This window comes from Periplaneta americana, chromosome 14, assembly GCF_040183065.1.
Source record: "Periplaneta americana isolate PAMFEO1 chromosome 14, P.americana_PAMFEO1_priV1, whole genome shotgun sequence".
Lineage (NCBI taxonomy): Eukaryota > Metazoa > Arthropoda > Insecta > Blattodea > Blattidae > Periplaneta > Periplaneta americana.
Genome location: NC_091130.1, coordinates 108,328,732 through 108,342,699, shown reverse-complemented (window position 1 = coordinate 108,342,699; position 13,968 = coordinate 108,328,732). Strand labels below are relative to the sequence as shown.

Genomic DNA, 13,968 nt, shown 5'->3' with positions numbered 1-13,968 from the left:
TATGGTATGACAAAGGTCTCAAATCCAAAGGGGAATGTGTTGAAAAATTGCTCAACAATTGCTGTATCTGTTCCAATAAATCTTTCCATGAAATTGTGTTTTATTTCTGTAAATAACTCCAGGAAAACTTACTTTCTGGACAGCTCTCGTAATTGCGCTCGAGTGGCCAAAGTTTGTATAAGCACTTGTTTTTGACATTATTAACATGGTGGAAGGAAAAAATCAAATATTTTATCTGCCTCCATGAGAATGTTTGCTTGTGAGCCACATGGACTGAAATATGCAACTAGTAAATTGCGCACTGAAGTGTATAAGGGATAGTTGAGACTGTTAACGAAATATAATCAGTGTTTTATTTTGGTACGGTTAGCAATCTTATCTGTCACACTTCAGGACGCAGTATTTTAGATGTATGCTCCAGTGTATTGGATTCTTGTGATCCAGCTTAAAACTCCTTCCAATGGACACCACATTTATTATAGTATATTTGGTGGTATTCGTAACTTTTAGTGCCTAAACATCCTGTATCTATTTATGACATAAAGATGTGATGAAATAAATACGATTTCAATAAATTGTAATTAATTTTTTCAGCTGTCACCAAAATATGAATGTGCTGACATTAACAAAGAAAGGGTAGTTCTCTTGACTGAAAAAAATTCTTGATGCTTATTTTAAAACACCACCAGCTCTACTACCACCGCCGCCGCCACCACCACCGCCACTGCCACCGCCACTGCCACTACCACCAGGTTTTTTGAGTTGGGGTTGTGAAATATCTTTTCCAATTAGAAACAAAAGTGTCTCAACTTTCTCCCTCTCACTTCGTGTTTCCCACTTAGCTAAAGGTCTTTTTATACTGTAATCAATTTTATCCTCAATTTTGTTTTGGGAAATTATGATGGACGAAAGCTAGTTTCGAACAATCGTCATTTTATCATTTTGTGCTCTCTGTTATCCAAGATCTTCAAAATCCTCCAACAGTTCAGGAGAAAAAGCTGAAGGTATAAACCCCGGGCTGAATGCTACAGAAAGACATGTTAAAATTCATTTCTTCAGTATCTGTTCTGCTAAAAATTTATATTTCCTTCTTAATTCAACTTTGTTGTAGCTTCTGTCTCTATGCCACATATGATGATTTTTCAAACTGCCGCTGGTTTTACCCTTATGTTAAACTTAAGTAGGTCAAAGGGATGCGGCAAGCCATTCCACCCTCACCTAAGAATACTTGCGAGGCTAGGCAGCCATTGTCTGCCATATGGCCACTACGTGTTTCCTGCCATGGCTGGAGAACAGTTCGCAAACAAGTGACAACACTTCAATTTCCCGTGCAAACATGACGTCACACACTTTTAGGATATCACTTGGCATGTTTCTTCAGACTGCTATAAAAAAGAGTAACTCAGAAAGCAATAACAGATAGAAGAATCCCCACTCTCAGTCACTTCACCTCATTATGTTAGCTTCAATTCACTATTTACTCCCCCCCCCTTAATATTTCCTACCTGCTACAACCCCCCCCCCCCCCCATCTACAGGACAAGCATTTTCCTCTCCCAGGCATTCCTGATTTCCCTCACTTTCTGTAGCTCCAGTTCTCCCATTATGTCACCTTCACCTTAGCAAAAATCAAGAGTTACAGGACGAAATTTCAGTATTGGAGCTTTTCATAATGGCGCTCCCGTTTTTCCTGCCTGAGAACCAGTGAAGAAAACTAAAGAATTCAATAGCTATGTAACACGAATCTTCTCTTTCTATATCATCGCAAAATTTCCTACACCATACCCAAAGCTTTGACCCTCTTGTCTATCATTCCATTCTTCCCTCTCCCCATTTTGATGACAGCTGAGGGACACAACAGAGATCAGTGCACAACAACTTTTTGTTATATTATTAGAACAGTTTCCATTTCTATAACAAAGAATAAGAGAGAAATATAATTAACAGAACTTATCAAGGCGAAATTAAGTATGAAAGATATTCTTTACCTTTTCAAATCTGAATTACTTTCCTGAAGTTCAACATTAGTTCTACTTAATTCAATTAATTTCAATTCTCTTGCCTCCAATATCTCTGTCATTTCTGCTATTCTCTGGAAATAAAAAAAAAAACTTATTTAAGCAGTGAAAACTAATAAAAGATTCCATCTTTAATCTTGCGTACACTACTTTTAACACTTAAATATAAATGATTGATTAAATGGCAAAGTTACTAGTGTTAGGCGTATACAAACTCACATGTAATAGTTGTGACAAGTTCTAGATTGGACAGACAGGCAGATCATTTCAAACACGCTACAAAGAACACATTAAAGCAATAACCATAGGACACACTACATCTACATATGCCGAACACATAACTAATGCTAACCATACATACAATAACATAAATACAGACATGGAAATGCCACACAAACAACCCAAAAACCAAAAACTCAACACACTAGAACAATATGAAATATACAGACACACTAAAACACACCCTAATCAAATTCTCAACACACAGATCAATTTCAGAACACACACACTATTTGACTCCACTTTTCAACATGCAAACGCAAACCTACAACAGACAGCGATGTTGAGATGACACCGAGATCCAGTAGGCTCTGATGATGGTGTACAGTATACACCGAAACAGCTGTAAGCCACACGTGCTTATTTAATTAACACTAGTAAGTTTGCCATTTAATCAATCATTAATAAAAGATAACTGTAATTCATTTTTAAAATAATGACATCAAAGAAAAATATTGTTAATAAAAGAAGACTTAAAGTAAATACAGATCTAAGTGTCATTCATACAAAACTATGTTTTTACTGGAATAACAATTTATGTACGTCTCTATAACATAAATAAGAATCAAAAGCCGAGACTCCTTCATCGTTTTATTAGGCATTCATAAATAGCATGACGTGTATATGTCAATAGCTTCAATGTATATTGTGACTCATTTTTCTCAAAGTTTGAAAATAACACTTAGGTTCTTATTTACTTCAAGTCGTCAAATATATGCACAGTAATTTATCCAGTATTTACGAGATGAGAAATTATTATTTGGCTAGTGTGTTTGATGTAAGTTATATATTAATAAGAAAATATAGTTATAAGAAAATAAGTTATACCAAATGACGGACATTTTTCCTTTTATATTAATCCTACTATTCAATACGACTAAGATATAAGTTACATCTCTGATCACAATCAGCGGTTACACCAAGTTGACCACGTCCAGTTGGTGATGCCTGCTAACTATAATGTAGATAGTACAAATAATTCGTACCGAAAAATAACAGTGTGTGCTGTAACAGAGTCCGTGACGGACTCTGTACAGTTGACATCTAGCAGCCTGCAGTGTCCATGCGAGAGCAGGAGAGAGGAGACAAATACAGCATTCCACTTCCCAGTAACTATGACAACAGCAGTTCAACCAATAAGATAGCAGTTAGCGAAGTGTTTAAACTTAACTAGAACACGTGAGAGGAGCCAAATTTGGAGGCGTCCTACTCACCACTGACAACTGTACTGCTAGTCATGGCTGCTTTCGGCTTTGTTCGACTGTATTGGCAAGCTCTCTCTCTTTCTCACCCCCTCTCTTCCTTTCTTCTTGGTTTTAGAAAATTGAGTCACGTGTTGTTAGTTTTCTCTCCCTGCGTAAAAGGTTTCTTTGATGTCAGTAGATTTTCTCTAGTTTTCGGGTGTTCCTGTTATTTTTGTCTTTTGTGTTATGATATATATTTATTTTACAGTATATTAAATATATTGAGAATTTAAAAACAAATGCAGATGTCTCAAGCTTCTTCTAGTAGTAGTTGTTCAGTATGTTGTGACCTAATTGATTGATTTGTGAAGAAAGAGGATTATCGAGTGAATTTACTACACAAATAGGCTATGTAATAGTAATGAACAAGCTCCGAATTCTTTTTGTTGCTAACTCGTTACTCTCGAAATATTGCTTTTCTTATTCGTTTTATGTACAAACGAATAACATTCTTAAATTTAATATGACCTAAAAGGACCTAATTCGTAGATTAGGACTTCAAATGGCCTAAAGAGACTTAATTCATATTAGGAGCACTACTTAAACATGTGGTTTGAGGGTGTAATAATTTAATAAAGATACAGTGTTGTAGACATAATAGATTTTTAATAGCTTATGTATTAACATTAGTAAATAGTTTCATAAAGCATTCCATCATGTGAATCGTCAGATTACTTTGTAGATTTATAATGGTAAGCCGATAATAATGGATATTTGAATGTAAATCTAAGAGTACTGTAATATATTAACAGTATGTTGTTTATTTTTATCCTTTTCTCCGTAAAATCCTATAAATTCCTAAATATAAAATTTTAAATTCTAAAACATAGATTGGAAAACCTAATTTTAGTTTCTTAAAACCTAAAAATTCGGCGTTTGGCAATGAGGTATGTGACAGACACTATATTTTTAATACATAAAATGCAAACCCTCATCAGTCAAGTCTTGGCCTCCTCAACTTTCAAACCCACCATCCGCCACTGCTTGTGAGTAATGTCTTTCTACATTACTGGATTCGGTTTTGTCCCTTTAAGATTACAGGACCAAAAAACACATAGCACACTCACCCTCTGTATTATCCGGATTGCCCACAGCCTTATAGTTTGGATAATCAGGACTCTACTGAACCTGATTTATGTATGAAGATATTTCTGTGTAATTTTATAACTCTGCTGAATCCATTTACTTCAATGAAGTATTCATGTTTCGGTATGGTTCAAAGAGGAAGAACTTTAGAAGAAATATTTCATAAATCAATCACTTTAATGAGTTCAATATAATGTACTAAATATTTAATTATTTACCTTCAACAGTTTTTCAACTTCTGAGCAATGACTATCATCTGATCCTCCACTAGATGTTTCAGATAATTCTCTTTGATGGCCTGCAAGAGATATTCCATCGAATCAGAGATATACCAAAAAGCTAGAGTAGATGAAAGTAAAGAATAGGACATTCATGTAAAATTTCTGTTAGAAAAATATTTCACTATCAGTTTCTTCAGAGTAAGATGAAAATCTGATGTAACTGATGAGATCTGTACATCTTTCACACCTTGCAATCAGAGCATAATACAAAGTAGTTAACCTGAATGATATTACATTTCTATTGCACTTAATACTTCAATTAAAACCACGAATGTAACAGTTATTTCTCGTAATAACAAAAAGTAAACGCACCACACTTTATGACACATTTTTCTATTGAATTAAAACATGACAAGAGTAAGGAATATAATTTCATGACTGCACTTCAGGACTATTAAGTTTCGAATGTAATTTATAAAGTTATAGCTTATACCTACGAAATACCAAAACAATGAAAAGCTTATGTAATGAAATTGTGCAGATGGCAAAATGAATCTGTGTAAAGAGAAGAGGTATGAAAATTATTGTTTAAAAGTGATACACTATGTCCAATCCCACAACACTTATCACTATCAGCAATCAATTTTCAAAGTAGCAATAGCAGCCTACAAAGACGGTGATAATATTTCAAAGTAAAGTGAGATGAAAAATATGAAGAATCACTACTTTCCCACGAGCCAGAAACTGTAGGCCTAATGTCTCTAAACCGGATGTAAGTGGTGGACAATAATTTTAGCTAACAGCAGAAGCAGCTCATCTTAGAGGTGTGATGGTGCATACCCATTGTTTCTAAAAAGTGAAATTTATGCAAAGCATGGGCAGTTTCACCAGTGATGAAGGCGATAATGATCTATTCCTAGTAAAATACTTATGAAAAGATTTTGCTCTTATAATAAAGAATGGGAAAAAGAAAAATACTTTCAAAATTGGGTTGTGAGACAAGATGATTTTACAGCACATTATGTTCTGTTATTTTTTCCGTAAAATATGAAGGGTGACACACCTTGAAGGTTCATATGGAATCAAAAAATTATTTTAAAAAAAGCCATGGAATACAGCATCAAAATAAAACTACCATTGGGTTCTTTCGTGAGCAAAACCATATGCAATGAAGCCGGCATTATAAAATCTGACGTCATTTCCATGTTTCACAATGTTAAGCATGGTCAAAGCTACAACAATCCAAACTGTCAAAACACAGAAATTTGTCGAAGACATTTCCTTACGCAGTTCATTATTTCGACTCAAAAACTGGAATTTGTCAGAAGCTCCTACATTTCTATGAAGATCCAAGGAGAGCTCAACTGACATGTTTAATGCCTAACTGTATCAAAGTGGCAAATTAATTAAAACTTGAACAAATTAGTGTGTATTGTGCTGATAATGTGTCAGTGAATTATGGGAAACACAATTCTATACACAAAAAGCTACAGCATAAAATTCCACATGTTATAAAAGCAAATTGCAACTGACATATTATCAACAACTGTGTGAAATATGGCAGCAAAACCTTTTCATATGACATAGAAGCAGTTGTCATAAAGGTGTTCAATGAACTTAATTCATCTGCTATCAGGACCTAACATCTTAAAGAATTTGTTGATTTTGCCGAGATAGAATATAAAGAACTTAGGCCGGGTGCACACAGAATCAGACGCGGCGCGGCGCGACACGACATTTTGTCTCGTGGTACTTGTCTCCCATTGATTTCTTATGATGTGGTGCACACAGAATCAGACGCGGCACGACGGTCGCGAGCAGACACAAGGCGACACGAAGAGACGACATCGAATGACTGCTTGAAGTTCGTCGCGAGGAGACAGTCTGATAGCTGCAGTGTACTGCGCATGCGTTAGTAGTGGCTATGATTGCACGCTTTCATTATCTACAAAAAAATACTATTGTTGTGTAGTGCACATTATTCATAATGGAGCTCAATGCGGATAAATTAGTTGATTTAGTACAGGAAAGATACATTCTGTACAATCTTTGAAACAATATCACGAGAATAATGTGGTTTCTGAAAATATGTGAAAAATTGCAAATGAGATGAAAGCACCAGGTGAATAATAATTTATAATAAAAACACTGCGTAACAAATGTTAACATTTTTTTTTTTTGCGCTAGGCATGTGATATATGTTTTCTACATAATTTGAGCCTCCTGAATACGAATATGATAATAAAAACAGTTGTTGGTTACGGTTTTTGAGAAATTTTGTAATTTATATCTATTCAAAATATTGTTTTATGTAATGACAATAAGGCTAAATATTCACTGTTCAGAAGATTACAGGTTCCCTTTTCTGCATTTTCTTTTACACTGGACATCAGGTACATCACGAGCTAAAGTCCAACAATAGTCTGCTAGCATATTGGTATTCCATTGTCCTTGGTATCTTTTTTCCATAGTTGAAATTTCTTGATAGAAGTGCTCATCATGCTCATCACTGAAATCGGTCAATTCTCGGGGGAAAAAAAGTCAAGATGTGAGTGAAGGGAGTGAATTTTCAGGGAAATTTTACAACCCATAGTTTAATACGCCAACAGTAAATTTTTCACTAGTTCTTCATAGTTCTCACTTCTACAGTTATCCAGAAAATTAATTCAATCTCCTTGAATGCAATCCAGATGGCTGTCTCTTTTCCTCCCAGCAAAGATTCGAAGTGATTGTCCATTATTTCTCTAATTTGTGGTCCATTGAGAACTCCCTCTTTTATTTTTGAATCACTAATAGCAGGAAATATTAAGGAAAGAGCGCTGGTCCGAGTCCTCATGAGGGAAGAAATTTTCTCATGAAATTTCGGCCAGTGTATGGGACCGGTGCCCACCTAGCATCGTGATGCACTTGGGGAGCCACGATAGGTAGCAAAAGCCGGTTGCGAAAGCCAGATATAACGACTGGGGAGATCATCGTGCTAACCACACGAAACCTCCATTTTAGTTGGATGATCGTTCACCTCTGTTTTGGCATGTGGACGTGAGGCCAGCAGCCGGCTGGTAGGTCTGAGCTCTTCACGGGGTGTAGCGCCACGGATTATTAATAGCAGGAAATTTTCCTGGATATTTTTATACGCTTCAGTTTTATAATTTATCCCTTTAACAAAATTCTTCATTAACCCTAACTTATTGTGTAAAAGGGGTAAAATTACTTCGCTTTGAGGTAGGCCTACAAGGGGTTGATGTATAATATTTTTCTTCCTTGGCTCTAGTGATTGTCATTTTATTTTATAATGCTTATCTCGAGCGCGAGTCCACACCTGTGGAGTAACGGTCAGCGCGTCTGGCCGCGAAACAGGTGGCCCGGGTTCAAATCCCAGTTGGGGCAAGTTACCTGGTTGAGGTTTTTTTCCGGGGTTTTCTCTCAACCCAATACGAGAAAATGCTGGGTAACTTTCGGTGCTGGACCCCGGACTCATTTCATCGGCATTATCACCTGCATTTCATTCAGACGCTAAATAACCTAGGGCTAGATGGTGAAAAAGCGTCGTAAAATAACCCAATAAAATAAAATAAAAATAAAATATCTCGAGCGCGACTGTCCAATTCGTACAGAAAGCAGCAAAATTTTGTGTAGCCTAATTGCATTCCAAAAAGCAATGCTACAACCTTCAAATCCGCACATATAAACCATTCGTACTTTGAATATTATCATTAAAGGACACTTTAAAGAAATAGCCTACACGTCCTACACAGAATACTAACATCACAGAAATACTCTGGTAAACTGGAGCGTTTTCATACGGCGAACCTGTTTCTTCCCCTCCAAATGGAACCGAAAAGGCCAATAAAACAATTTCCGCTTCTAGAAGTGGTTTTGACATGGTGATATATTGCAAAATATAAACTACAGTAATGTAATTAAGCTCACCGTGAAAGAAATGCACATCTCAAGTAAAATCAGGTAAACTCAAGTGAATTTATACCGCGAACCTGTTTCACTTCCTCGAAATAGGCTCGTAGAAGGGTAATAAAATAATTTCCCTTTCTACAGGTGCTTCTAACATGGTGCCCTACATATACTACATTTGTTTTCACATAATGGGTCTTCACATTTGTAAAACAAAATAGTTACACACGAAATACGGTGATTTTTAAATAAAATGCATAGAAAATTAATTATATTGTGCATCTCGAAAACCTGAAGTGATGGAACATTTTGCTTGTTATTTTTTAATTCAGGAGGTCGAAATTAGTAAGAATATTTAGTTTTATGTCTGGCGCAAAATGACTGTTGACCAGTGTAATTTGTAGTAAGCCTAATTCTCTGCTCTAAACTATCACTCATTATTGATTTAATATATTATTTTTCTTTATTGTGAGTCGTGAAGTAGTCATAACATAAAAAATGACGTTTGTGCAGTACATTTTAATTTTAAGACTCTTTCAATCGTATAGATTTTAGGAGCTTGCGTCCTTAGGAAATAATAAGCAAATGCAATAGAATTTTTCATATAGACAGTCCTCTATTATTGACGCCATTTTCTAGCCTAGGCCAGTTTTCCAATCCCACAGCCAGCAAATCAGTTGTCGCGAGCAGACAGTTTTAAGCTGTCGCGAGGCGTTGTAAAGCAAAACGTAGCGTCGCGTCGCGTCTGATTCTGTGTGCACCTGGCCTTACGCTGCATGTAACCACCAGAAGTGACTGACACAATATCCTGCCCATTAACAGTTTGTTTAACTGCTGTTAAGTCATACTTCTTATCCAAAGGAAAAGATAACTGTTCCAAGATAATGTGGAAGTTTCTTGTTCCACAGGACTCTGATGCAGATTTCTCCAAAGCTTTATGTAGTGTTTCAGAGGGTTATCTGTTCTTTTTGCATAGCATATTTTCCCACTTTAATGCCACTGTACTTGAATTGGAAAGCATTCCATGTTATTCCATGAACTTGGACACAATAATGCGAAGACTTCTGAACCAGTTTGGAAATAAGTTCTATGGTACAGACCCAGAAAAAAAATTTGGGTCACCTGAATTTTCTAAGTTCCAGTAGGCACTGAGCATGCGCACCTGAATTTTCCAAGTTCCAGTTATAACACACTGCACAACATACTGCACTCAGTAAGCACTGAGCATGTGCACCTGAATTTTCCAAGTTCCAGTTATAACACACTGCACAACATACTGCACTCAGTAAGCACTGAGCATGTGCACCTGAATTTTCCAAGTTCCAGTTATAACACACTGCACAACATACTGCACTCAGTAAGCACTGAGCATGTGCACCTGAATTTTCCAAGTTCCAGTTATAACACACTGCACAACATACTGCACTCAGTAAGCACTGAGCATGTGCACCTGAATTTTCCAAGTTCCAGTTATAACACACTGCACAACATACTGCACTCAGTAAGCACTGAGCATGTGCACCTGAATTTTCCAAGTTCCAGTTATAACACACTGCACAACATACTGCACTCAGTAGGCACTGAGCATGCGCAGTATGTTATAACTGGAACTTGGAAAATTCAGGTGGCTCAAATTTTGTTTCTGGGTCTGTACGAGAGCTAATGCTATTTTGAATAATCTGGAAAATTATGATAGAGAGAGATTTCAAATAGATGTGTGTAACTTCCTTAGGTGATGAAGTGCTTACTTGAAGCAGAACTATGATTTTCGTAATGACTGCTTCTTTATTCCAGAAAGTGATCTACGTGGGACAAGATTCTATTTACTCCTTCATTACATAGGCTATAATACAAATTTATTCAGTGGTTCACATGCTACACCAATGATAATCTTCATTTAGAAGAACTTTCTATTAAAGAATGTTGAAAGGAAAAACTCCAGGAAGATATAAGAAAAATGGTCTATTGGAAACAACCAGCTAACACAAAATATTCTCGGAATTTAGATAAAGTCTTGGGCAAAAGCATTAGATGCCTTCCTAGTAGCCAAGATGTTAAACAAAGCTTTAATAAAAAGAAAAGCACACTTGCAGTACTAATTGATTTCGAAAGTGCATATGATACTGGAGAATTAAGCTCAACGCCAAACTAAAAATTTGTGAAGTACGAGGATACATGCTGAACTGGTTCACCAGGTTTCTAGGCCAGAGATAGATGAAATCTCTATGGGAAGATACTCAATCAGGATACAAGCAATCAAAAATTGGTCTACCCCAGGGAACAGCTTTAATTTGTATATTAATGACCTTCCTCAGTACTTAAAGAAAATCCAAGATATTAAAGTGGACATGTTTGCTGATGACGTGGTGATCTGGGCATCAACTAAAAACATTAAAAAGAAAAGTTTGACAACATTTTTCCGATTCGAATTGGTGTAATTCTGATTCATATGAGAAGTTTTAAGCAAAATGCACGAGAAGAATATTCATTTCATTCAAAATACAGAGGAACAAATTAATCTTTTCGAGCAACTGCTGTATATACAAGTAATAAAACTGATCCCGAAAGTTAATTATAATTTACTGGCAGGTAGTTCTTCACTATGGTAAAGAACAGCTATGATTCAGTATGAAAAAAAAAAAACTATAAAGGCATGCATGTGCGCACATGTAAAATTATAACAATATTTACATAACAGAGTAAATATTGTACTTGTAGAACAGTGAATTTTGTCACTAGTAAAAATTAGCAATTAATATAATCAAGGTCTATATCCAAGATGAACTCAAGCAATCATATCGTCGCCTGAATGCAAGAACTAGGTAACTTGATTTTTCATATTTTGTGACATCGCCTATTTACTTATTTATTGCACTAATGAATATGTCTCGTTTTCTTTTACCTATTTGCTATATTGAAAAATAGATGTCGCTGGTATCGTTCGATCAGTTGCCTAGATCCTGGATTACATTTTGTGCGAATTTTGCTATGATATAAAAGAGGTAACTAAAAAACGCAAATTTCGAGTTAGTTCTTGTCTTCAGGCGACGATATGAGATAAATACAAGTTTATGAAAATATAACAAAGGACATAAATCTTAGCTTACCCTTCATTTTACCACTTGAAATTTTTACTAGAGGATCCGAATTTGGTGATTCAGAGCGTTCAGATGCTAATGACAGCTTTCCCCTTGTAGCACACTGTAGAAGTTTGGCTGGACTTTGACGCGATTGTGTACTACTGCTGTCACCATTTGGACTGCAAAATTAAAACACATAGCAAATAATAAACATCTGTTCCTTTAAAACCTTAATTAAACAAACTACTTGAGAAATATTTTACTAATGTAAGTCATGACATCGTATATAATATAAAAAAGAAAGTATTTAGTATTCATCACTATAAGCTTTATAATAAAAGTATATCATCTATGTTTATGTTTCCTGTAAACGAATGTGAAATCATTAATATTGTAAACAGTTTAAAAAATAATGTGGCTCCTGGTATTGATGGTATTACAACAAATACCCTGAAACTTATTATCGATGCTATTTCTAAACCACTTGCCTTTATATTTAATTTGTGCATATCTCAAGGTGTATTTCCCTCAGCCCTAAAACATGCTGTGGTGATACCAATTCACAAGTCTGGTGACAAAAATAATCTTAATAATTACAGACCCATTTCACTATTACCCAGTCTCTCTAAGGTATTTGAAAAATGTATAAAAACACGGTTAATAACATTTTTAGAAAAAAATAAACTACTAAATGATAATCAATTTGGTTTCAGAAAAAATTTGTGCACTGATGATGCTATTATGGCAGTTACCTCAAAAATAATTCAACAATTAGATGTAGGAAATAAATGTCTAGGAATTTTTCTAGACTTACAAAAAGTTTTCGATACGGTCAATCACAGTATACTTTTGAATAAAATGGATAGATTAGGAATTAATGGAATTGCTTTAAAATTATTTAAATCTTACTTAAGTAACAGAACTCAAGCAACTAAAATAAATGATCACTTAGTAAATCACATAACATTGATATAGGTGTACCTTAGGGGACTATTTTAGGTCCTGTTTTGTTTTTAATATATATCAACGATTTACTTAAAATTGACACTGAGAAATATTCTGGTACTCTGTATTCTTATGCTGATGATACTGTGGTTATATTTAGCGGTTCGAGTTGGAATGAAACTTATCAAAATTCTAACAGTGGTATTAATATTATTAAAAAATGGCTGGATGCTCACTTACTTTCTTTGAACGTTTCTAAAACAAAATTAATACCATTTTCATTAACATCACATGGCCTTGAGCAACTAGAAATAAATAATAATATAAGTATAACTATACATGATTGTAACCTACCTACTTGCTCATGTAACGCTTTGAGTATATCCTCACAAGTTAAATATTTAGGCATTATTATTGACCAACATTTAAAATGGGACAAGCATATCTCCTTTCTGTGTAACAGATTGCGTAAAACAATCCACAAATTTTCCATTCTACGCTCTTATTTACCTGTTTATGTTCTGCGTACTGTGTACTTAGCTCTGTTTCAATCAATAATTCAGTATGGTATTTTAGGTTGGGGAGGAATGGCAAAATCGACTCTCCGTCCTTTAAATCTGCTCCAAAAAAGAATTATCAAAATTTGTCTATATAAACCTTTTGATTACCCAACAAAATTAATTTTTCAGGAATTTGGCGTATCAAATCTAGAACAAATTTATAAACAAAAATTGCTGATTTACTTCCATAAAAACCACAATAAATTTAAATTTGATCCTCATGAATACCAGACGAGACAAAACTACAGTTTCTTTCTAAATACTCCCAAATGCCACACAACTGCTGGATTAAAACACAGCAGAAATTTTGGACCCAAAATATATAATACATTAATTAGAGCTTACCCTGAGCTAAGTACACTTAACACACATAGATTTAAGAAACAAATCAGATTAATTATTTAATTGTTTAAGCTAATTGAGTTAAAAATTGATACTCTAATATTCATGTACTTTTGTATTTTCTATTTGTATATAGACCCTATTATTACATGCTGTATGTATTTTACCATTTATTAATGTTATTGTGCTCAATGAACTCTCTTAATTTTGTGATATATTTTGTATAACTGATCTGAACTGCGCCCGAGCACGAGCTTCTGCTCTTTCGGGCTGCAATGCCTAACG

At 35.0% G+C, this 13,968-nt stretch overlaps 1 protein-coding gene across 4 annotated transcripts in view; it reads right to left on the bottom strand.

Moving 5' to 3' along the window:
• Positions 1-13,968, bottom strand: part of LOC138713642 (TATA element modulatory factor-like) — a 76,043-nt gene that overhangs the window by 38,293 nt on the left and 23,782 nt on the right. For all 4 annotated transcript variants that reach the window (XR_011335965.1, XR_011335964.1, XR_011335966.1 and 1 more), the window contains exons 6-8: positions 11,864-12,015; positions 4,845-4,924; positions 1,988-2,091 (exon numbers count right to left, since the gene is read on the bottom strand). Coding sequence is in view for 1 of the 4 variants with exons in the window: in XM_069845897.1 (XP_069701998.1) it covers positions 1,988-2,091; positions 4,845-4,924; positions 11,864-12,015 (336 nt within the window). In the remaining 3 variants the exon portion in view is untranslated. The remainder of the gene's footprint in view (positions 1-1,987; positions 2,092-4,844; positions 4,925-11,863; positions 12,016-13,968) is intronic.